Raw genomic sequence first — 25,936 nt, forward strand, 5'->3', positions numbered from 1 at the left:
AAAAAAAAAAAAAAAAAAAAAAGGTAATTTTTTAAAGCTTCTTCTATTAACTCCCTGTTAAAAGGTATCCCTATTGCCTACCTCTGTTCCTTTTGTTAATCTGATACAGAATCTTCCCAACTATAATAACACTTGAAATCCAAGCCTCAGAGTTCTTGTCTATAAAATGAGGATGGTATCTCTTACTTTCTTGGGTGGATTTGAGTTTTAAATAAGAAGTAAAGTACTCAGCACAATGTCTGACATAATTAATGCTCCAAAATACTAACTCCCTCCATTTCTTCCTGTTTCTGGGTCCTAGCTCTCCTTTTTCAAATGTTCTTTTTTGCCAACCAGAGTTATACACTTTTTAGCCTTTACATGAACTCTTCTCACTTGCTGCTGGCCATAGAAGCCCTGGAACTTCTCATGTATTTGCTCGTGACCAATCACAACCCAAAACTTGCTACTGCTATCTTTGAGGTGATACTTCCGTTACTTCATTATCAGCTATCATCTCCTGGCCTCAATGTTCCAAGACTGGTTTCTCTCATGCGTTGTATCCACTCTGCTACTCAGTAATATCTTTGTTTTCCTACTTTCTACAAAAGGTCTCCTTCTATCTTCAACCTCACCCATGCCCCATTCCTGCAGAATCAGAATCCTGGTCAAATGCAGTGGTCCTTGGTCAGATTTCCTGCTTAAAGGAAATCCGCTGTTGGCTACACTGTCCAAACAGATGGCCAGTCCTATGCCTTCCAAGCCTTACTTATTTCCACATGCTTCTCTGGTATCATTTGGATCTTTGAAAGTTCTACCTGGTGGATCACTGCGGTCCACTCCCAGCAGGTCAGGAACTCTTCATTCCCCTCAGCTTTTCATCAGGGCAAGGAGTAACTTTCAAGCAAAGTGCCACAGGAAGATGGTCTCCTTGGAAACAAGACACCTATTTCTCTATGATTTTTTAAAAATTACTCCCCCTTTCTGGCCATCTGACTGATGGGGATTGAAACCTTCCCTGGCATGAACATCAGTGGGCATGTCCTTTTTTAAATCTTTAGATTATTCTCCGCTTCTCTGTTCTTCCTTTCCTCCTGGATCCTCACAATGCATGGGTTAGAAAAACCCTCATCAGTTGCCTTCTCACCTTATAATGACTTTGATATATCATAGCTGCTTTCCTAATAAAGAACAAGTTCTAAAAGGTCATATATCATTGGCAAATTAGAGGTGTTTAGTGAAAACTTTCACATTGAAGTGCCAAATTTTGGGGCACCGCATCCCTCTCTCACTTGAAAAATGTTTGTATGTGTTCCTCTACAGCCAAAATGAATTAGGACATGTGAGAGGTTTCTGCTCTGAGAAAAATGTGGATAAGAATATATATTTTGAGGAATTATTAGGAGGATTAAATGAAAAAGTATACGTGCTTGACACATTATAGGTACTCAGCTAACATTAGTTTCTTTGTTTCCTTCTTCCCTTTCTCTCCTTTCTGTCTTCCTTGTTCCTGGCCAGTATGAAACCCAGTTTCTTTATACTGTCTTTCTGGGACTTGCAGAGACCACTGTAGGAAAGTGGCAGTGTAGCCTTGAAAAAAAGACTTTCAGAGTAGTAGTTTACATGCCAATAAGAAAATACCTACATATTCCTTCTAAACTCAAACTATGATCATATCTTCTGTGAAACTCTTCTTAATTCCATCCCCTCGTTGCACTGCAAGATAGAACTGATCACTTCCCCTTCTTCATTCATACTCATTTATTTTCATGCCCATTTCCATGTATTAGACTGTGAACTCTCTGAAGGTAAGCAATGTGTTCTGTATCTCTTTTCCATTCAAGCCCTTAAGAAGTGTCTACTGAATGAATGAATAAATGCAAACAGGCAAGTTGCAACTCTTAGAAAATTTCAGTGGGAATCCTCCAAGCCAGAAGACTTCACTTGGAGGGAAATAATGTCTAGAATGGAATAGGATCATATTAGAATTAGAGATAGAAGTCTTCTTAGTAATTATTTAGTAATTATTTTAGACTGAATTGTCACTCATTAGTTGGTGGATCATAAGATCAACATGGTGAGTCTCAGCATTCTTTTGAAATGAAATTAAAACAGAAAAATGTGGGGAGTGACTGTTTAACGGGTATAGGGTTTCTTTTAGAGGTGATGAAAATATTGTGAAATTAAATAGTGGTAATGGTTGCACAACACAGTGAATCTACCAGAGCAATAAACTGGATACTTTAAAATGACTAAAATGGTGAATTTTATGTTATGTGAATTTTACTCAATTTTTAAGAAAAGCACAAAAAAAGAACACCCTAGGACCTACTGTACAGCACAGAGAACTATATTCAATATCTTGTAATAACCTACAATGGAAAAGAATCTGAAAAATAATAGATAGAGATATAAATAGAGATATAGATTATAATATGTATAATAATCACTTTGCTATACATCTGAAACTAACACATTGTAAATCAACTATACTTCAATTTAAAAAAAACATAATAAGTATATCACCACTAGTAGGGAAAAATATGTTTTGTAAACGTTTTCAGTTAAATACATGTTTGTGTGAACCTTATCATGATATAAAAATGTATTTATTACTATGGGTCAAGATAAAAAAAGTTTGAAAACCTCTAACCTAGTCCAGCCCCCTCTTTTTAAGACCTATAAGTAACTTGCTCAAGTTCCTAAAGTAGAATAGCTAAAAAGCAATGTTTCAGGAAAAGGAATATATATTGATGGTGCTTTTGAATTTAAGGATATTATCAGGGTGATGACCAGACCTCAGTGCACATGGTAAGATATTTAGAAACTGACCAAAAAAAAATTACAACAGGATGTCAAAGTTAACCAGAAATGGTTGGTGGGATAAAGGATGGGTGTATGGGTGTGTGTGTGTGTGTGTGTGTGTGTGTGTGTGTGTGTGTGTGTGTGTGTGTGTGTGTGTGTGTGTGTGTGTGTGTGTGTGAGTGATGTGGGGAGTGGAAATAGTAAAAATTGAAAATCATTAAATGAGATAAGGAATTTTCAACTTAATGATACCAGTTAATTGGTCAGCTGTGAAACCTGGATTGGTGAATTGAGAGGTTGCAGCAGCTGCGGGTATCATCCTAGTTCCCTAAAACAAGCAATTTCCTCTACCATGGAGAGGTGCATGACCTGAAATCAGTTCCCACCCCATAAATGTTTTCACCATCGAGTGATCTTAAAATTTTAGATGGCTGGAAAATAACACTTCTTAAAGTACTGGGGTGCCCAGACTAGATCTGCATTTTACTCAAATAAATTGGAAAGGAACTGTGAATATTACGTCCCCTCAAGGTATAATGAATCCTCCTAATTTCTTTCATTTGTCCCACTAATCCTGGTAACTCCTTATTCTTGGTGCACGTTTTTATAAACCTTAAGCGATTTTCATGTGAGAATATGTTCTAACTAGAGTACATGGAGGAAGGTATTTCTTTTGGATTCCCTTATTGGACCTAATGAGAGTTTCACACTTAGGTGGGGACACTTAGATGTTGCTGAATGACTTCCCAGGCAAATCATCTTAATACCATCTCTATGGGCCTGCCCTCCCTAAAGGCTATCCTTGGGAAAAAATAAATTCAGCAAATTGAATGCCTCCTATGTGCCAGGCATGAGCTAGGATTTGGGAATACACTGGCATTATAGGAATTAAAAATTTTATGAGTAGCCGAGTTTTATGACATTCTTTTCTTTCTAATGCCTGTTGTGGGGGAAAAAACCCTGCCTTTTTCATTGAGTTGACATTTGTACTGTTGGTGGTTAAAATTGCTAGTACCTTAGCTTGAATCTAGTACCAAATGCTACACTACTAATCTACTAAAAGTCACTGTATTCTTCATTGCCACATTCTCAAAGAAAACGAACCATGGTCATTTCAATTAAGAATATCCTACAGTTTATTCATCCATCCAGTCCTCTATTCATGGGTGGTGTTGTTTCCAATCTTTTTCCTAATACAAACAGTATGCATGTCTTGTCCATATACATATTTTGTGGAATATCTCTAAGACCTGTTCCCAGAAGTGGGATGGTTAGCTGTAAGGGATAATGAGCATACTTATTTACTTATTATTTTTAATTGTGGTAAAATATACATAAAATGTATCATTTTAACCATCTTTAAGTGTACTCTTCAGTAGCATTAAGTACATTCACACCGCTGTGCAACTATCACCACCAGTCATCTCTAGAACTTTTTTCATCATCTAAGACTGAAACTCTGATCCATTAAACAGTAATTCCCCACTCCTCCCTTCCCCAGTCCCTAAAAACCTACCATTCTACTTTCTATCTCTCTATCAATTTGACTACTCTAGATACCTCCTATAAGTGGAAGCATATAGTATTTGAACGTTTTTGTCTGGCTTTCTTCACTTAGCATAATGTCTTCAAGGTTAATCCATGTTGTAGCATGTGTCAGAATTTCTTTCCTTTTTAAGGCTGAATAATTTCCATTGTATGTATATACCACATTTTGTTTATCCAGATGGACACTTGGGTTGCTTCCACCTTTTTCTACTGTGAATAATGCTGCTATAAACATAGGTGTACAAATATCTGTTTGAGCCCCTGCCTTTTTTAAAAAATATATCTTTATTGGAGTATAACTGCGTCACAATACTGAGCTAGACCCTGTTGCACAACAAAATGAATCAGCCATATGCATATATACATCCACATATCCCCTCCCTCTTGAGCCCTCCTCCCACCCTCCCTATCCCACCCCTCTAGGTCGTCGCAAAGCACCGAGCTGATCTCCCTGTGCTACGCTGCTGCTTCCCACCAGCTAACTATTTTACATTTGGCACAGGACTCGTACTCAGATAACTATAAAACACTGATCAAACAAATCAAAGATGACATAAACAGATGGGGAAATATACCATGTTCTTGGATTGGAAGAATCAACATTATGAAAATGACTATACTACCCAAAGCAATCTACAGATTCAGTGCAATCCCTATCAAATTAGCAATGGCATTCTTCACATAATTAGAACAAAAAATTTTACAATTTGTATGGAAACACAAAAGACCCTGAATAGCCAAAGCAATCTTGAGAAAGAAAAACGGAGCTGGAGAAATCAGGCTCCATGACTTCAAACTATACTACAAAGCTATAGTAATCAAGACAGTATGGGGCTTCCCTGGTGGCACAGTGGTTAAGAATCCTCCTGCCAATGCAGGGGACAGGGGGTTGAGCCCTGGTCTGGGAAGATCCCACATGCCATGGAACCACTAAGCCCGTGCACCACAACTACTGAGCCTGCGCTCTACAGCCCATGAGCCACAACTACTGAGCCTGCGTGCCACAACTACTGAAGCCCGTGGGCCTAGAGGCCATGCTCCGCAACAAGAAAATCCACCGCAATGAGAAGCCCAAGCACCACAACAAAGAGTAGCTCCCGCTTGCCGCAACTAGAGAAAGCCCACAAGCAGCAACGAAGACCCAACGCAGCCCAAAAAAAAAAAAAAAAAGACAGTATGGTACTGGCACAAAAACATATGTTAATGGTACAGGATAGAAAGCCCAGAGATAAACCCACGCACGTAATGGCCACCTAATTTATGACAAGGCAGGAACATACAATGGAGAAAAGACAGCCTCTTCAATAAGTGGTGCTGGGAAAACTGGACAGCTATATGTAAAAAACTGAAATTAGGACACTACCTAACACCATACACAAAAATTAACTCCATATGGATTAAAGAGTCCCTGCCTTTAATTCATTTCCATATATACCCAGAAGTGAAACTGCTGGATCATATGGTAATTTTACGTTTAACTTTATGAGGAATTGCTATACTGTTTTCCATAGCAAGTACACCATTTCACATTCCCACCAATAGTACACAGGGTTCCAATTTCTCCAAATCCTCCCTCACGTTTGTTATATTCTGCTTGTTTGATAACAGCCATCCTAAGGGGTGTGAAGTGGCAGATAACTGTGTTTTGACTTGAATTTCCTTGATGATTACAGATGTTAAGCATCTTTTCATGTGCTCATTGGCTTATATGTATCTTCTTTGGCGAAACTGGCTTACATATCTTCTTCGGAAAAATGTCTTTTGCCCATTTTTGAATTGGGTTGCTTATTTTTGTTGTGTTGTTGAGTTATAGGAGTTCTTTATGCATTCTAAATGTTAATCCCTCATCATATATATGATTTGCAAATATTTTCTCCCATTCCTTTGGCTGCCATTTCACTCTGTTGATTTTTGCACAGAAGTTTTTGATGTAGTCCAATTTATCAGGGTTTTGTTGTTGTTGTTTTACCTTGCTTTTGGTTTCATCTCCAAGAAATCAGTGCCAAATCCAATGTCATGAAGCATTTCCCATATATTTTCTTCAAGAGTTTTATAGTTTTAGCTCTTACAGTTAATTATCTGATCCATTTTGAGTTAATTTTTGTTTATGATGTAGGTAGGAGTCTAACTTCATTCTTTTGCATGTGGATATCAAATTTTCCCAGCACTATTCCTTCCTTAGGGAATGGCCTTGGCACCCTTCTCAAAAATTATTTAACCATATATGTGAGGGTTTATTCTTGCACTCTATTCCATTGGTCTATACGTCTGTCTGTATGCCAGTACCACACTGTTTTGATTACTGTAGCTTTGTAGTAAATTTTGAAAGTGAAGTGTGAGACCTCCAAGTTTGTTGTCCTTTTTCAAGATTGTTTGGCTGTTTGGGATCTATACTCTCTTTTATAGTTACCTGTAGTTACTATAGTTATCTTTACCAGTGCTCTTTATTTCTTCATGTGGATTCAAGTTTCTGCCTAGTATCCTTTATTTCAGTCCAAAGGACTCCCTTTATTATTTTTCTAGGGAAGTTTGCTAATGATAAATTACCTCAGCTTTTGTTTATCTGGGAATATCTTTTTTCCTCCTTTTTGAAGGATAGTTTTATTGGATATAGAATTTTTGGTTGATAGTCTTTTTCCTTCAGCACTCTGAATATGTCATCCTACTGCCTCTCACCTTTATGGTTTTTGATGAAAAAATCTCATCCTTTGGATATGATGAGTCTCTTCTCTTTGCATTCAGGATTCACTCTTCTCTTCGCATTCAGGATTCTCTCTTTGTCTTTAGCTTTCAACAGTTTGATTATGATGTGTCTAGGGGAATTCATTGAGCTTCTTGGATATGGAGATTAATGTTTTTCATCAAATTTGGCACATTTTCAGCCATTATTTTTTGAAATATTCTTTCTACCCCTATTTCTCTCTTCTTCTCTTCTGAGACTCCCATCATTCATGCATTGGTATGTTTTATGATGTCCTGTACATCTCTGAGCCTGTTCATTTTCTGCTTCATTTTTCTTTATATGACTCTGACTGGATAATCTCAATAAACTGTTTTCAGGTTCACTGATTCTTTCTTCTATCTACTGAAATCTACAGTTGAGCCTCTGTAGTAAATTTTGATTTCAGTTATTATTCAACTACAAAACTTCTTCTACTTGGTTCTTTTCTATAATTTCTATTTTTTATTTGGTAAGACATCTTTTTCATACTTTCCTTTAGTTCTGTAGACATGGTTTACTTTAGTTCTTTGAACATACCTAAAATAGCTAAAGTTTTGTCTACTAAGTTCAACATCTGGGCTTTCTCAGGGACAATTTCTATTTCTATTGATTGCTTGGCTTTTTCCCATGTATAGGGGTCATACTTTAGTGTTACTCAGCATGTCTTGTCATTTTTTTCTTGAAAACTGGACATTTTGAATAATATAAAATGGCATCTCTGGAAGTCAAATTCTTCACCCCCGCCTCAGTGTTTATTATTGCTACTTGTTGTTTTTGTTGTTTGTTTAGTGACTTTTCCTAAAGGTATAAAGTCTGTATTCCTTGACATATGTGAGCACTAAAGTCTCTACTCAGTTAGCTTAGTGGTCAGCTAAGGATTGGAGAGAGATTTCCTTAAATGCCAGAACCAGGAAGTCTCCCAGTTTTTGCCAAGGGTCTCTGTGAGCATGTTGGAGCATTCCTTCAGTGCTCAGCCAGGCAACTGACAACTATACCCGAGTTTTAATTTCCTATTTTCACAGAGCCTGAAGGTTAGCCAGAAGACAGAACTTAGGGCCTTCTTATGTTTTTCCTGATCATGTGCACAGCCCTATGCATGTACATGGACTTCTAGATTCCCAGGAATATGTCAGAGTTTTTTAGAATCCCTATGGACATCTCATTCCCTAGCTTTTCTTAGCCTATTGTTTGCCCCGACTGTTTTCTAATGTTTCCAGTAGCCACAAAGTTAAACAATTCCATCTAAATTTTTTTTTTAATGTTCCTTGGGAAAGACTTTTTGCACTGACTGAGCTCTGAGTCAGGTAAAATAAAGACAGTCCTGCAAGTCTTTAAGGGAACCACCAGAAAGGTCAAATAAATAATGACATTTCGCTGGAAATAAGGCTTTGAAGCAACTCCAGCCCCATTCTGCTCCCTCCTGTGGTTTCCAGGCTTCTTGTTTTCACTGCGATTGCAGGCTGTTGGTTTTCAAGGCTACCACAGAGCTGGAAAGAGAGGCATGGGAATAGGACAGATTAAAGCTTTACAAAGCTCACTGCCCTTTCTGAAATTAAGCTGTTTTTCATAAATGCTCCCCAGGTTGCTGCAAGCATTTTGTTAATTTCTATAATTCTGAAAAACTTCATTCTTACATTTTTTTTCCAGTTTTCTCATTGCTTTTATAAAAGAGAGAATTCTGGGAGGTCATTATGCAACCATTTTGCTGTCTCCTAGGTCTCTAATCTTTAGTACACATCTTTTTAATATTCTGTGTGATGAAATGGAAGAACATATAAAGCATTTCTGCATATTGAAGTACAATGGTTGCCTCAAATACAAGCACTTGTAGAATTGTTTCAGTTGCAAACTGAACTAGCTGCTTTTTTCATGGAACACCATTTTTACTTGACAGAATGATAATGTTATTCAGACATGAGTATTTGGCAGATATTTTCTTGAAAATGAATGAAGTGAGCCTGTCATTTCAAGGAAAACAACTGACAATTTGATACCAATGGTAAATTTCAAACTTTCAAGCAACAATAACAATTGAGGAATGCTTGTATCTATTACAAGTTTGACAACTTACCAGTACTTACATTTTTCTGATGAGATTGGTGATGATGTTAACGAATGTAATCTTTTGATATGACATAACGAAATGTGTCCGTCTTTGGAAAATCTGCATTATTTCATGAACCGTTATTTTCCAATGATCAATGCATGATTTTAACCAAAATCATGATTTTTACTAAAATCATGCATTGGTAAATGATTCTTCAAAGTTTAAGATAGATCAAAAGATTTTAATATAAAAGAATATAAAATAGATACATTGTAGATATGGTTTCAGATTTCACAATTTCAACTAACCTTCAAGAAACTACCACTTATCAAGTTCTGGTAGAATATCAAAGAAGACTATCCACAATTATCTGAAAAGGATACTAAAATAATCTTTTTTCCAACTACATATCTTTTTAAGGCTGGATTTTCTTCATACAGTTCAGCTAAAGTAACACTTTAATAGACTGAATATAGAAGCAAATATGAGAATCTAGCTATCTCCTATTAATCCAGACATTAAAGAGAGAGATGTACAAAAGTGTAAAACAGTACCGCTCTTCTCACTAATTTTTTGTTTGGAAAATAGTTATTTTTCATTAAAAAAAATGTTTATTTATATTAACATATAATGGATTTATTGTTTTAAGGCAATTAACACATAGTTTTAAAATTTATATTTTAATTCCTACTATGTTAAATATCAAAAGCTGTAATGCACATAAATATAAGTTCTTTAAAGCCCTTAATAATATTTAAAAGTACAAAAGGGTCCTGAGTCTGAAGCGCCTGAGAACTGCTTATTGCTAGTTTTTCTAAGATCAAAGCCCTAACCACAAACTGGAAAATATAAAGGTGGCTATTGTTTACTACTTAATTCAGTTGCCCATATTTAGTCCCAATATATTTTTGTGACCCATGTCCAAAGTCTGCCAATTCTCACAAGAATGATGGTCAGAATTATTTAATCTGCACAGAACATTTTATGCTAAGCCTTTCTTCTTCTTGAATAGGCCATGCTTTTCTATCTCACTGCCTTTGTGCAAAGTTGTTACCTCTGCTTGGAAAGCTCTCCCAGCCCTTCTCCTAACAATTCATATTTATTCTTCAGATCTCAGCTCAAATATCACCACCTCAGGGAAGCCTATGCTGATCTAGTCCTTCCAAATCTCTTATATCCCCCAGATTTCATACTCCGTAATTTCTCTCATAGGTCCATGCACTTTTCTTTTATAGCACGTATCACAATTTGTAAATGTGTATTTTTGAGATTGATTAATGCCTTTATCGACCTCTAAACTTTAGCTCTACAAGGGCAAGGTTGTTTTGTTTTGTATTGTTTGCTTACCATTTTTTCCTCAATATGTGTTTGGCAGTGTACATATGCAGAATGAGTCAAGTATTTTCCAATATGAAAACCACATGTTGAGGCAAAGATGAGTACATTTTGTTGATTGTCCCATCATTTTAAATAGTTTTTCAAATTACCAACCATGAGTTATGAGAGATCTGTTGAAAAGAGTTTCTATTGTATGGGCTGCCAAGTAAAAAGATATCTCAGCAGTACAATCATTCTGAAAGAAATTAGATCGCTTGATTTGCTCACACAGATGCCATTTCACAGAACTTTCTCCCAACTCATGCTTCTTAGTTTCCAAGCTTTTTAAAAAATAAAATACGAAAAGACTTTTTACTAATGGTTAGGTTGGGTCTTTCTCTAAAAATATATTTTATTAAATGCAGGAGGAGATTGGATTCATGATGTATTATTTCTTTTGGGACTAATGATACTTTTTCCAACTTCAGAAATTGTTTTTAAGACCGCAGAAGTATCAGATTAAACTAATGTGGTGACTACCTCAGGACAGTAATATTTTATTCTATTTTCCTTCCAAGAATGTAACTGTTAAAAATTACTACAGTTATTTATTCTTCACTTTACAATTTATTAACTGAGGGGATCATATTTCATTCTTCTTCCATGTGAGTAACTTTTTTGTGTGTTTTCATGCAGCAGAGACAAATAGTTTTTCATTTGAGAACGCTAGACTTTGGTCCTGTTTTAATTAGGAGACTTTTGAGATTTGGATGAAAGCAGCATATTGTCCTTTCGGATAGTCAGGCAATACTTGCAAGATCTGTCTAACCATAAGAGTTACAAACCCCTTTTAGATAATAAGTCTAGTATACTTTAACAGCAGTGCTTTCAGAATTTATAGGCTTTACTTTAGAGCACTCAGTGTTGATCTTATTGCTGATCTCAAATGGTTTTGTTTTACACAGAAACAAATGGATATCAATGCTGCTATTCAAGCCCTGATTGAATCACATACTGCCCTACAGATGGAGGTAATATATCTGGCTTTATTTACACTAGCACTCTCAATCTACAAATTAAACAGAAATTTTTTTCAGAGGCCCAAATGTGACTTTATCTCAAAGCCTGTATTTAAAAGAGATTAAAAGTAATGAAAAAAATTTTAAGGACAAAGTAAGCAATTTTAATAAACAGAAATATATGCATCAGATGTTTTTTAAGGAAAACATTTAAAACAAAAATATAATATTGTTAAAGGATTTTTTAAAATAAGAATTTGGTACTATAGAAGAAACAGTTAAATGAAGTTAGCCATTTCTTAAAATGGGATCTATCTATCATCACTACTCTTTTTTCCTATTTAAGCTCTGTTTATTCATAATATAGTTTTTTTTCAAGTTATGCAGTAGGCATAGTAATTAAGTTTTATGTCAGCTTGAAAACTAGACTTTTGAGTGTGAATTTAAGCTTTTATTAGGATCAAGATTAATAAAACATACAAATATGCCTATAGTTAAATATAAACTGTTCTTTACATCCTGCTCCCAACTCCTTGCACACAACAGGAGTACATTTTTCTTCTGCCTTGCTCCGTGTTGATCATTTGGGTTACATGCTGGTAATGACTACTCCAAGCTTCTTTGCTAATATGATTCTCACAATGACTTGGCAGAGCTACCAGAATACTGAAGTGACCTTAATTGACCACAGTGCAGAGATATTCGAAACCTTGAACTACCTTAGCAATTTACTGCACAGCATCAAGAATCCTCTTGGCACACGAGATAACCCAGCACGAATCTGCAAAGATTTGCTTAACTGTGAATACAAAGTATCAGATGGTAAGTTACTGGTTTCCTTAAACTCTGATATCTAATTTTGCTTCATCGTTTCAGTGTGTTTGAGATTTGCGGTGTATTTATTCCAAACCTTATCATTTTTGATAAATCCCTGGCAGAGGCATTTTAACATCAAGAACCAAATACGTACTCAAAGAGGCAAACATGTTTCTGAGGTCAAAGTATCCTTTTTCAAGGGTTCACTTTACAAAAGGTTTTCCACTGCACAGCCTGACTTATGGCAACATGAAGAGGTCATAGAGCCCTCTCTACCACACCCTCTATAATTAGTTTTTACATAAAATGGAATTTAAGTGCCTCATTTCAGTATCAGTGACTATAAAGATGGAGTGGCTTGTCATTCTTGGAATTTTCTCATCCTCACATTGATACCCCAAATCCATTAGCCAGAGGTGCAAAAACAGAACCATCAAGGAAAGGTTTAAAGCAAGTGGAAGAACCATCACTATCTGATGATAAGTAGGGGAAACCCTGTCTGCTACAACATGTCATTTAATTTTAATTTCTATTGGGTCTACCTGGTCAGCTGTACAATCAATATTAGTAGTTATCATTTTTTGGTAAAAACTCTAGTCTTAACACACAATGACATATATACTGATTTGAAAATAACTAAGTTATTTAATTCTGCAGGATGAATAGTAGTCCCTATTTTATTTTATACACATACACATATACATATATATGTATAAATACATGTTTGTCCAAAAACATCTTCCATTCTAGAATAAAGTATAGTGAAAATATTCATTTTATTTATATTAATAAAATGCTTAACTTCTATAGATATTTCCTGCCCTAGATTATCACAAAAACAAATAATATTTACAGTTATAGCTGCCTACAATAATTCAAATTTGATTCTTTCCCATATTTGAGGGTATAAAAATGCAATTCTATAGAACTGAAAGGAACAAAGACACTACAGGACATACAAATTACTGAAATCTAATTCAAGGTCTGCCTTCCTCATAGGAGAAATAGCTAAGTGGTATGGCTTGTAAGGTATCAGAAAGGTCTTTATGCCCAAAAATACTTTCATCACTAGGAGATTGTAAGTGCAGTAGAGAAACACAAAACAGCAGGGAAGAGGGGATATGACAGAAAGTAGGGTGGGGGGTGAAGTGGTAAACAGAGTAGGTAGATGAAGCATCTCTGAGAAAGTGACATTTGAGCAATATCAGAAGGAGGTGAGGGAACAAGCCACAGGAAATCTGGGGAAAGAGCTTTCCAGGAAGAAAGAACAAACGCAAGGCCCTTGAACCTGAGCGTGTACTTAGCATGTTCTACTATTAGCAAGAAGGCCAACGTGACTGGAAGAAAGTGCATAAGGGGAAGAATGGTAGGAAATGAAGTCAGAAAGATGTCAAGAAACCAGATTATACAGGATCTTATAGATTACTCAAAAGACTCCAGCTTTTACTGAATAAGATGGGAAGCCTCGGGAAGATTCTGAGCAAAGGAATGACGTGACTTGACTTAAATTTTTAAAATGTTACTCTGGGTGTTGTACTGCAAATATGAGGACAGGGTAGAAGGAGACATTGAGAAGACTATTGAAATAATCCAGTAAGAGATGATGATGGCTTGGACTAGAGTTGGTGGTGGGGAAGTGATAAGAAATGGTCAAATCTTTGGATATGTTTTAAGGTAGAGCCAGCAGTTTTTTGTTGGTAATTCGGATGTGGGTTATGAGAGAAATAGAATGATAAAGGATGACTCTAAGATTTTTGACTAAGGGACTAGAAGAGTGGAATTGCTGTCAAAAGAGATAGAGAAGCAAGTTTGGAGACAAGATCAGGAGTTCGGTTTTGGATGTATTTAATTTGAGATGTCTGTTAGGCATTCAAGTAAGGATGTCAAGTAGGTCATTGGCTACTCAGGAGTGTGAGGTCCTGGCTAGGGGTAAAATTTATTAAGTCACTTGCATATAAACAGTATCCAATGCCCTGAGACTGTTTAAGGCTATCTAAAGAACAGATAAATAAAGAAAAGAGAAGAGTTCTAAAAACTGTGCCTTAGAGCTCTCCAATGTTTACAGAGGTCAGGGAGTTGAGGGGGAACTAGCGAAGAAGACTAAGAAGAAGCTATCACTGAGATAAGAGGAGAACTAGATGAATGTGGAGTGAAGATAATGTTTGCCTGAGGAGCAGGGGATCTGCTGGGTCGATGTCAAGTTAGGTGAAGACTGAGAAAGGCTACTAGATTTAGTAACGGGAAGGTCTTTGATGATATTCGCAAGAGCGGTTTAGAGGAATGGTAGCAGTTAAAACTGTATCAGGTTTTCAGAGAAAATGGTGGAGCTGGAGAGTTTCCACTCCCATTAATGAAGCAGGTAATACAATTTGCCTGACGAAACTTTTTGAAAATTAAGTTAAAAGCATCAAATACTGACAAAGTAGTGAGGGACTTTCAAGCCAATATTCTGAAAAAGACAGCAGAGAGGTGAACACATACTTAGAGCTACTTTTGCCCTGGGTGTGTTCAGAAACTGAGTAGTGCTTTTGGTCAAAGGTTGGAATCTGAAGTCCACAAAAGGTGGGGACGTAGGCTTTCAAAGGGCTCCACTTTAAGAGTAAAAGTAAACGGAAAGAAAAGATATTCGTACAGATTGCAGCCTAGCTTCACATCGTCAAGATGGCTCAGAAAATCTCAAACTGTGAACTTGGATTAAGATGATTCCAGACTGCTAGTAGCCCCTCATACCTGATAGAAACAAACAAAACTTTTCTATGAAAGATAATATCATCCTAGGGCTCAAATTATTTCCACAAATAATTTTTCAAATATAGTGCCCAGCACACAATCAATGATAACTAAGCACACAAGTTGACAGAACACCACGAATGAGAACTGGCAGAAACAGCAGACAACAGAAGCTGACTCGAAAGAAAAAATAAGAGAGGAAAAATTTGAAATGGAAGGTTTAACGGACAAGGTAAACCTTATTTAGGAACACGGTTTATTCACAATAATAAGAGAGAAGGCAGAATATATGTGTGCAAGTACAGATAGACGGGTAAAGGTCATAAAGGGAGCTTATGTAAGTTTCCTTCAGTTTGCTTTAGTTGTCTCAGTGAAACTGAAAGGTTATCAGTCAAGAATAAGAATGAAGGAAAGGTATAGTTAACTTGAGAGGATAGGAAGAGGTTTCAAATGGTTAACTATGAAAGTGACAGAGGAAATGAACTAGGGAAACATAGTAGTACTGTCTGGCAGCCTTTCAAACATTTAAATTTAAAGTGAGGCCAGTCAGCATAGTTGTGTTTTTCTCTAGGCACATTTAGTTGTGCAGGTACAGGCACAGATTAGGCACAAAACTGGATTTATGCAGGACTGGGATTTTATAAGACAAGCACAATGAAGTGAGGCAGGGCAAGAATGTTAAGGAAGTCTCTAAGGAAATGATCATAGCAAAGGACTGTGGGTTTTAAGCTAGGCAGGAAGAGAAGTGAACACATGATTATGAAGGACAATGAAAAAGTGGTAGCATCAATGGATAGTAGGTCCTAATGAGATCAAAGAATTATTAGGGTCAGAACACTAGAGGGAATGAGCTGGAATGAGAAAAGAGGTGAAATCATGGAGGAGATCTAGCTGTAGGTAATAACAAAAACTAGGGTATGGCCTTATAAGTTAATGATTAAAGTAAACAGGACAGGAGAAGGGTACAAAAACGTTGGTGGGAGAGAGTTCGAGGCACTGAGAAGTCGGTATTGCAAATATCAACCATGTGGATGTGAAAATCACGAAGAATTAGGTTATAAATAGATTTTCTGAAAGTGATAGCTAGAATCATCAAAGAAATAAATTTGGTGATAGCAACAGGAAGAGGTAACAGGTGACATAGTGCAATGACAGCATTTTACCGCGGAGTGTTTTTAGGGAGAAAGTGGGGAGAACGGTCTGAAAGTGGCAACGAGGAGCAAGAAAGATCCCTTCCCCACCCAGGCACAATGCTATAGAGGCTGTGGCAGAACTTGAAAGAGCTGCAGGGGAAGCAGTGTTCTCAGAAGAGAGCCAATTTGGAGTTAGAGCATTTAGGCCTATAAAAGACGTATTATGGTATAGTGCTTTATCTGTAGCTCAGCATACCCTGAAAAAAATACGAAGCCCCTACCAGTTCACCATTGTACAACATAATGCCTGAATTCAAAGCATTTCACCCCATGTAACAATGAGACCTTGCTTGACGGAAAACGTTTTATAAAGAATATATTCACTCACATAGTAGTAGGAAACTATTTCTTGAAAGAGAAGAGATGATGAATCAAGATATGACTGTAAGCCTGGATCAGATCCTGGTTTAAAAAAAAAACAAAAACCCAGCTATAATTTCTACAAACTACAAAATGTTCAACATTCTGAGGAAATGGGAAAAAACAGGATGGAGGTGGTATTAGGATCTTTTTCACGCCTTTCTTCCATATTTCAATAGATCAGTGATTCTCCAGATATAGTCCGTGGACCAGAATTAGATGCAGATTCTCAAGCCCCATCCCAGATTTAATGATTCAGCAACTCTTGGGATGGAGTCCAGCTATCTGGACTGTCTGTGACAGTCCCCTACTCTTGGAAGTACCAATTCAACAAGTCTTCCCTTTGAAGAATTAGTAGAATAGTAGAGGGGAGAATAGTCGAGGATGTTGTGGAAGTCTAAAATGATACACCAGGTGAAGCCCAGGATGAGCTGGAGGAATCTTTGCTGTGGGATAGGAATGGAACAAACAAGGATTTCTACCTATTACAGAAAATGACATTTTACAAATACTGTTTGATTGTCTTGCCTTTTTAATGCAAGAAGGCAGGGCCATCTCATTCAAAAATTCCTGCCCTTTGCGTTTAGAATAAGGTGCTATTTCAGTATTCTGAGCCTGTTATTCCGGAATTAAGACGCTAGCCCAGTACTTTTCAGTCTGAATATGTCTTGAAGTCTTTTACACACCATTTGATTCTCCTGGGCACTCAATGGAGGCAAAGGTTGGCAGGCTTACACTGGCTGTAGAGATTTCAGTTTTTTCCACTTACAGATCTGAAAAGAAAGCACAAAAATAACCATTTAATTGCACATTTCTCTTCTGGAAACAAAAAAATGTTTATTCCTTTTATTTTAATTATCAATATTACACATAAAGATATGTTATGTTTTTCCTCAGGGAGATTGAAGAAGTTGTTTCTGTTTTTTAAATATATATATTCATTTTTAAGCTCTGTAATGACATAGAACAAAAATACACACATATCCTATATTAATTTCAACTTTTCTATTAACTATGTAACTTTAGACAATTCACTTAAAGTTGCTGCGCTTATCTATAGAATGAAGCAACAGATTCAGCCATTCGGTTATTTTTTATTAAAATTATAAAATGCCCTTAAATTGATAGGTACGTGAAAAATACAGTATTTTCAGTATTGGTTTTACATAATGCTTGCAGCTTTCATTCTTTGACTAAATGTAAATATCTTTATAATCTAAGTTTTTTAAAAGGAAAAAGCGTGAAAAAATATATTGAAAGTATCATGATGATCTGTAAGGATAGTTCAAATATATTTTAGCATGGCATTTAAATATCTTTATGTTTTACAATAAATTAATAGGAAAATACTGGATTGATCCAAATCTTGGATGCCCTTCAGATGCCATTGAGGTTTTCTGCAATTTCAGTGCTGGTGGTCAGACATGTTTATCTCCTGTCTCTGTGACAAAGGTACGTTTTGAATTTAGTACTTGCCCACTATCAGTAAACAGTGATTTTAAAAATTCTTTCATTTTAAATAATTATGAGTTTTATGAATGGAAGCAAGATATTCTCTACCATATATGAGGAAGAAATTTTTTGTTTTTAAAAAATAATCCTGTTAAATCTTGACATTTTGATTATGTATTTTTATGACTGGCTTAGCTTGGCTTACTCTACTGACTATGCTTTTTAAATTCCTTTTAAAAATGTAAAACATATGTTTTTATGCACATGCATTCATTAGAAAACTCCCAAACAGCTGCAGTGTTTGTACTCAGTAATCAGTTACCTTAAGTTTTACTGAAAAAGACATCATCATGATTAAAAGAGGAATTTCGCCACAAAGCTTGCTATTTTTGGTGACTGGGCACAAAAAAAAACCTCTCCTAAACATCCACTGGATATTATTTAAAATTTCTTACAAGCATAATTCTATAAACCAAATGTTTAGAATGAATGAAAGTTAGTTTGGTATGTAACACTGGATATTATACCAAGCATTTCTAAACCCTAAAGCTTAGTTCTACCTACAACATGTACTGAAGAAACTAAAACTGCATTTCTTTCTTTTTCTGGTTAAACTACCTTGGCCTTCCCAAGAACTTTTCTCATTGACAAAGAACTGATACACGGACCTATTGTGTGTTTTGTCCACCACAGAAAGGCAGCAGCTAAAATATGCAGTGTGTCAGTCCCTCCCAGCTGCTTATCATTAGACTGCCCTCTCCTCCTAAAACGCTCCCCTTCGTTAACTAGGGTGTTTCACCAGCTCATCTCAATAGCCATTCACCACTGTTACCCAAAGCAGAGGAGGGGCGGATTCTTATGTTCCTATGGGATCTGTGGAACTAATGAGGAGCAGCATGATCGTCCTGCTTCCAAACTATGCACGATCATCCTCACTCCCCTGGGTTTAGCCCAGGATTTTTTTTTTTTTTTTTTTTTTTTGCGGTACGTGGGCCTCTCACTGTTGTGGCCTCTCCCGTTGCGGAGCACAGGCTCCGGACACGCAGGCTCAGCGGCCATGGCTCACGGGCCTAACCACTCTGCGGCATGTGGGATCTTCCTAGACCGGGGCACGCACCCGTGTCCCCTGCATCGGCAGGCGGACTCTCAACCACTGCGCCACCAGGGAAGCCCCAGCGCAGGATTTTTATTTGGATTATCGTGGAAGAAAAGGGGAGACTGGTGTGCAAAGAAGACAGGATCAAATGAAGGAGCTGCACTCCAGTTCTTTCCTTGGCTGAATCAATTCTCCCATCTCTCCTATCCATAAACGCAACCTGAGAAAGACTGCGCAGGTAGTGGAAAGAACAGCAGACTTGCAATCTGGAACCTGGATTCTAATTTCTTTTCCCCTACAAACCTGGGGAATGATGCTGTGAGCCACCAGAGAGCCCACTCTGTGCCAGGTGCTGTGCTAGCTAAATGACAGTGGGCACCTCACATCCTCATAACAACCCTGTCATGTCGGGGTTATACCCAGCTTTACCAACAAAGAAACTAAAGCTCAGAAAGGCTACATACCTCACAGGTTTGTGGTTCTCATCTGCAAAATGAAGGAATTTGAATTACTTCAGCTCTAATATTCCTCATGATGATCCTTCCATGTTTTCATCTTTATACTCTTCCTTTGCCTTTCCTCTCTTTCCCTGAAGTTTTGCTTTTTTGTTGTCATTTTATATTTTTTCCTTCTCTGTTACCTCATAACTGATATTTCTCTGATTTTGTGTTTGGAGATTAACATAAATTCCTCAGTAGGAACTACTTCTATTCATTTATGTTATGACCATCCCCATGCTTGAATAATGCTAAAATAATAATGATGATGATGATGTCTAAAGCTATAGAAAAATCGCCTAGAAAACGTGCAGTCATACTTCCTTGCTCCAGTGTTGCCCTATATCGTTCACTTTATTAGTAAATACTTGCTCACGCATTCATTCATTCATGCAATAAACATTTACTGATGACTCACTGTATGACTGGAACTGCATTAGGGGCTGGCAACACGAAGACTAAGATTCTGTCTTTGTAAAGGCTCTCATAGTTAAAATTAATCAATTTACTAATACAACTTTTAACTTATCTTTGGAAACTCAAAAATAAATCTTCAAATGAAAGTATAGACAGAATTTCAGATTTTTATGAAAAATTTTAAGCAATAATCAACAACAAATTATTAATGCATCTTAAATAACATTATGCAAAGTATCTCCTTTTTTGTTGTTGTTCATATCTAGTAGCCTAGTAGTATGCTAAAGCCAGCTCATACTGCTCAGGAGAGCCTATTATTAATGTCTCTTGTGAACTCCATGTTTAATGACACTACCTTGATAGCCTAAAACCAGCCATGGTGGGAGTATTTACAACTCCCACCATAGGGGTGGAAATCAGAAAATGCTATAAATCAGGGATTCCCCCCTGCCCCACCCCTGGCCTGTCAAGGACTTTCTTCAGGTTTCCCCAAACTGTAAGGCTTTCAATTGCCATATCTTATAACTTGCATATTGTTTCAATGACATTAGTTGGAGTTTGGAGTTGGAAAAGTCCAGATGAACTTCCTTCATTTACTGAGCTCAGAAGCCACCCATATCATCACCATTCATTGTCTAAACACTCCAGTGTGGACAAGTGCTCAGACAAGTGGCTCAGGATTGACTATTGGTTTCAAGGGATGGAATAGCCAGATTTTCGAAGAAAACACTCTACTTGAACCTAAAGTGCTTTCAGATGACTGCAAGGTAAGGGAATGGCACTTTTAGAATTGTTCAATATAACTAACGTAAAATTGATAAAACTATATAAAATTAATATAATGAGTAAGACTTTAATTGCAAACCACAGATACAGAAGGGTAGTAAGTTTTAATGTGCCTGATGTGTAATAACCGTACATTTTTCAGAGTCAATTATTTGCTTATATCATATCAACTTTTGTCACACCCACTGTTCATCTGTGAAGTTTTATATGCAAAACAGGTGTTAATACATAAATTTAATTTTTATTCCCCATATGAAATAATTATATCATAGATCGATGGATGGATGGATAGATAGACAGATGGCAGATAGGGCATATAGACAAATGATTTCTTTCCTATATTTTTAGCACTGTGATTCTGCATCTCATTACATCATGGAAGGCAGGTTATAGAGGCAAGTCAGCTTTATTTCATTTTGTCAGTCCCTATACCTGATACCAAATAATGGGCATAATGGCAGATTGACTGACCCTACAAATCTGTATTTGAATCATAGCCCATTTTTCCTATTAAAATTAAATAATAGTGAAGAGTCTATAATTTTAAAACATTACGTTGTGGAGTAGGTGTCGCAAACTATAATCCACAGACCAAATCTAGCCCAGCACTCGTCTTCATACATATATGCTACTGGAACACAGCCACACTCATTCGTTTGTTTATTATCTAGGGCTGTTATCACACTACAATGGCTGAGTTGAGCAAGTGTGACAGAGACTGTATGGCCCACAAAACCTAAAACATTTATTATCTAACCCTTTACAGAAGAGTTTGCTGACTCCTGTTATATAGTATAGGGTTGTCCACTTTACATACATCCTAATTTCTTTAAGTAGCTCGGTTTCCTGTTCTGGTGTACTATGAAGCCCATGATTTAGGATCTCTTACCATTTCTAGGGTGCTTTACTTTTTCACATTTCATTTTCAGATAAACAGCTCTTGGGTATTTGAAAAATCATAAGCGAACAGAAGTATACGGCTCACTCTCTATAGGTGAAGAGATCAGTATTACCAACAAATTAATTTAACTTTCACAATTTTGTCCTGAAACTTTTAGTGACTCACGACTATCTCTGAGACACAATCAAAACTTACCAGCTCTTTATTCAGCAGTTAGAATAGTCAGGCCCCAAACCTACCTTTCTACCTTTCACTGACTGTGTACCCTAAAGTGTGGTCCACCTGATCTATTTATAATAATAATAACAACAAAAACAACAATTCCTACTACTAATTATTGGAGACTTATTAGATGACAGGTACCATGTACTGCATACATTATTTAATTATAACAGCTTTGTGAAGAAGTTCCTATTAGTATCATTTTATAGGTAAGAAAGTGAAGGCACAGAGGTTAAGTAACTTGTTCAAGGTCATACAGCTAATTAGCAGAGGAGCAAGAAATCAACCCCAGGTGTGTACAGTTCCAAAGTCAATGCCATGCTACACTGCTAGGGACTTTTAATTGAAGACTCATTTAATCCACACAATACTGTGAGGTAGGTTTTTATTCTTCCCATTTTATATGTGAAGAGAATAGCTCTACTTGGGTTTCTATCAAAATCTTTTCCAAGTCAAAATCTGTGCACTTAAACCCCATGCTAGGCTTATTTTCACAACCACATTCTACTTTTCCAACTTTTTGTTTTTTTCTATTCAGGTCATTCCCTTTCTCTGAAGTGCCGTTCTCTATCCCTCTAACCAAGTGGAAATTGTAGGCAAACTTTAAGGCCCATCTTAAATTCTGAATTCACAAAGCTTTCCCTGACACTTCCAGTTGGAAATGAGGGACTTAGCACTCATTGTCTACATTATTTATGTTGCATTTATCATATACAGTCTTATATTATGGCTGTTTCTCCTCTCCCCAACTAAATTTATAAGTTGCTAGAATTCAGAAGCCAGAACTAATTTATTCATCTTTATATTTTCCAAGCACTGTAAGGAAATGAAGGATTACATCTTATTCAACTGTGCCAAATGTACTTAGTGTTCAACACATATTGTTTGAGATTTAATGAAGTTAATCTGACAGTGTCTTACACAGGGAACTCTATTCTAGTTATTATACCAAGCTTGTGACTTTGGTAATTTATCTTCTGTGAGCTTCAATTGCCTTAACATAAAATGGAATTTATAGTTTAGATAATTTCTAAAGCTCCTTCAAACTTTAAAATTTATACCATGATAATTCTGTGAATGAGTAAATGAATAAACTCCTGTATAAAAAGCTTCACAAAACTAGTCAACTGTGTTTCTCTATTTTGTCTTCTTGAATCTTAATCATGTAACAGTTTTTGATCCATAACAGAATTTACCAGAAACAAAAGAGCATACAGTAATAAAGAGAAACAGAAAGGCCTAGAAGGAAAGGAAGAGAGGAATGAAAGAAACTATATAAACAGTAACCACAGAATGGAAAAAAAGAAACCTAAAAGATGATTCAATGTAATTATAATTTACTTCTACTGAAGTGATTCTGCTTATTTCCTGCCTAAAGTACAGAGAGGTTGAGCTAGCTCATTCCCTTTCATCCAAGAAAAATGCCCATTCTGAAACATCACTCCCAAATAAAGGAACACAAAACAGATGGGTATTACTCATATTAGGAATAGTACAGTTTTTAAATTCATATCTGGTCCAATGATCCACAGACAACAGAAGCAGAAACCCTCAAAAGAAAAATCAGAACACACAATGCCATTTAGAGAAAGGAATAAGCACATATTTTCAATTATTCATAGTAATTGTTACCGTTTTTTGAGCATTTACTCTGTGCCAGGCATTGTTCTAGGCACTTTCTGTTCATTAGTTCTAATCCTTAAAATAAGTCTACATTGTCTATGAAGGACACTGTCTGCTGCTAATGAAACAATTACAGATTAAAGCATTTCATTCTTATTTTACAGATTCAAGATGGCAGCTGGCATAAAGCAAAATTCCTTTTTCACACCCAGGACCCTAATCAACTTCCAGTAATTGAAGTACAAAAACTTCCTCATCTCAAAACTGAACGGAAGTACTACATTGAAAGCAGTTCTGTATGCTTTCTCTAAAGTCTCTGAATTAGTTCAGAATTCATGCTGTTGGCCAGGTAATTGCTGCAGAGGGAAAAATATAGACAGAAAGGTACTATTGGATATTATGAAATGCATGGAATAAAGCATTGGCTAAATCTTAAAGAATCTCAGGAAGAAAAGACTTCCTCCTAAGAAGGAGACGAGGCATTTTTTAAAGGACTATAAGTATTTAATTCTTTAAAAAATTATATTGATCTGAGCTTTCTTAGAGAATTCCCTAGAAATGAACATTTATAAACATGGAATTCTTCAGGATATTCTATATTTTTTGACTGTCTGAGAGCAAAGTACCCATTAGACAGCTGGAGATGCAAAGCACTATGGAGCAATACTGGCTAATGCTCCCAAACGTGCAATGCTTCTGTCTAAAAATTGCAAGCCACAGTCTGATATGTCTTATTTTCCCAAATACTAAGCTGTATTCAGGTCCCCAGTGGGCATATACATCTTAGCCGGTGATACACTACCTCTTACATGTTGCCTTTTTGTGTTGCTTGATGCTCTTTCTAAAACAAGGTGCTTGTGGCTTTCATAGACTATTTCTTTATTCGTCTTTGTCATTCTTTAAGAGTGTATGTACTGGTTACATCAAGATATATTTTGGTTGTTAGTACTTATTTTAATTTGTTTGGTCACATACTTAATAACAAGTAAAACATTATTTATGTAAAGTCCTTGTTTTATTTTAAAATTCTCTTTGTGGATATTAGAATCAAAGCCAGCACATTGTAACTGGTGCTTAAGCACAAGAGAATTGGGAGGGTTTTTTTTAACTGTTTTATTTTTAAATTGCTGTAAAAAATTGTAGGCCAGCTACATCCAGTAGTAGGTTTGGGTTAGAGTTTAGGGGTTGTGATATACTATTTTTAAAAATCCATGATCATCTGGGATGATATTTTGTGTATATATATTTTGTAAAGTTCTAATTAATTCAGCAAATCTTTTGAAATTGCTGATATTTTAAATTATAAAAACTTTATATTTCTGCTTCATAGAAATTACATGTTTTTGTAATTATTCATTGATTTTCTTTCACTGTTCTTAAATTTAATGTGTTGGGACCTAAAAGAATTCAATTTACCAGTCTTTAAAGTAACATTCAGGAAAACAAAAACAGTCCTTTGCTATTTAAAATAGGCTCAGCAAGTTCAGACTTTCCTTGTTGTCAGAGAAGTGTTAGTTAAGTATTAAAAGAAAAATATTATACCTTTTGGTATATAGAAAAGCATGTACATCCATTATAAACATACTATTAGCCACAGCAAACCACACTTGCCTATCTATAATAAAAATGTGCTTTAAAATCTTTTTTGGTGGTATTTGCTTTTCTTCTTTTTTTTACCATATCCTTTTATTATATATGATAGCCCTTCTGGCATAGACCTTCTGTACTATATATATTACATTACCAGAAAGTACCTACTGCATACCTATAAAAGGATTATAGGGCCTATTTCCTACTTGTACAAAATTAGGTCATGGCACAGAAATAAACTCTCTCATATATGGTCAACTGATTTCCAACAAGGGTGCCAAGACCATTCAGTGGAAAAAGTACAGTTTTTTCAACAAATAGTTCTGGGAAAACTGGATATCCACATGCAAAAGAATGAAGTTGGACCCTTATCTTACATCATACACAAAAACTGACTCAAAATGATGAAAACTATTACTGTAACCCACATTTGGAATAATATCAAAAATTTAAAAAAACACTTAAAATGGATCAAAGTCCTAAATGTAAGAGATAAAACTCTTAAAAGAAAACTTAAGTGAAAGGCTTCATGACATTAGATTTGGCAATGATTTCTTGGAGCTGACACCAAAAGGACATTCAACAAATGAAAACAATAAATTGGACTACAGCAAAATTTAAAACTTCTGTGCATCAAAGGACACTATCAAGAGAGTGAAAAGACATCACACTGAATGGGAGAAAATATTTGCATATTTTATGTTCGATAAGGGATTAATATCCAAAATATATGAAGAACTCTTAAAACCCCACACAAAAAACAAAAAAAACCCCAAGCAACCCAATTTAAAAATGGGCAAGGGACTTCCCTGGTGG

The 25,936-nt window shown here is 36.1% G+C and overlaps 1 protein-coding gene and 1 long non-coding RNA gene across 3 annotated transcripts in view; one reads left to right on the forward strand and one right to left on the reverse strand.

The window, feature by feature from the left end:
- Window positions 1-25,166, forward strand: part of COL24A1 (collagen type XXIV alpha 1 chain) — a 394,686-nt gene extending 369,520 nt beyond the window's left edge. The window contains exons 56-60 of the mRNA XM_060139635.1: window positions 11,384-11,449; window positions 12,091-12,259; window positions 17,879-17,988; window positions 20,550-20,765; window positions 23,695-25,166. Of these exons, the coding sequence (XP_059995618.1) occupies window positions 11,384-11,449; window positions 12,091-12,259; window positions 17,879-17,988; window positions 20,550-20,765; window positions 23,695-23,841 (708 nt within the window). The 3' untranslated portion in view covers window positions 23,842-25,166. The remainder of the gene's footprint in view (window positions 1-11,383; window positions 11,450-12,090; window positions 12,260-17,878; window positions 17,989-20,549; window positions 20,766-23,694) is intronic.
- Window positions 1-25,936, reverse strand: part of LOC132514656 (uncharacterized) — a 112,231-nt gene that overhangs the window by 37,576 nt on the left and 48,719 nt on the right. Inside the window, exons 2-4 of one of the 2 annotated variants that reach the window (XR_009538889.1) lie at window positions 17,223-17,309; window positions 16,505-16,578; window positions 12,157-12,236 (exon numbers count right to left, since the gene is read on the reverse strand). This is a non-coding gene — a long non-coding RNA (uncharacterized LOC132514656). Of the gene's footprint in view, window positions 1-11,929; window positions 12,237-16,504; window positions 16,579-17,222; window positions 17,310-25,936 lie in introns of those variants that run through there. The other variant, XR_009538888.1, reaches the window with a different exon arrangement.

This window comes from Lagenorhynchus albirostris, chromosome 2 (assembly GCF_949774975.1).
Source record: "Lagenorhynchus albirostris chromosome 2, mLagAlb1.1, whole genome shotgun sequence".
Taxonomy (NCBI): Eukaryota; Metazoa; Chordata; class Mammalia; order Artiodactyla; family Delphinidae; genus Lagenorhynchus; species Lagenorhynchus albirostris.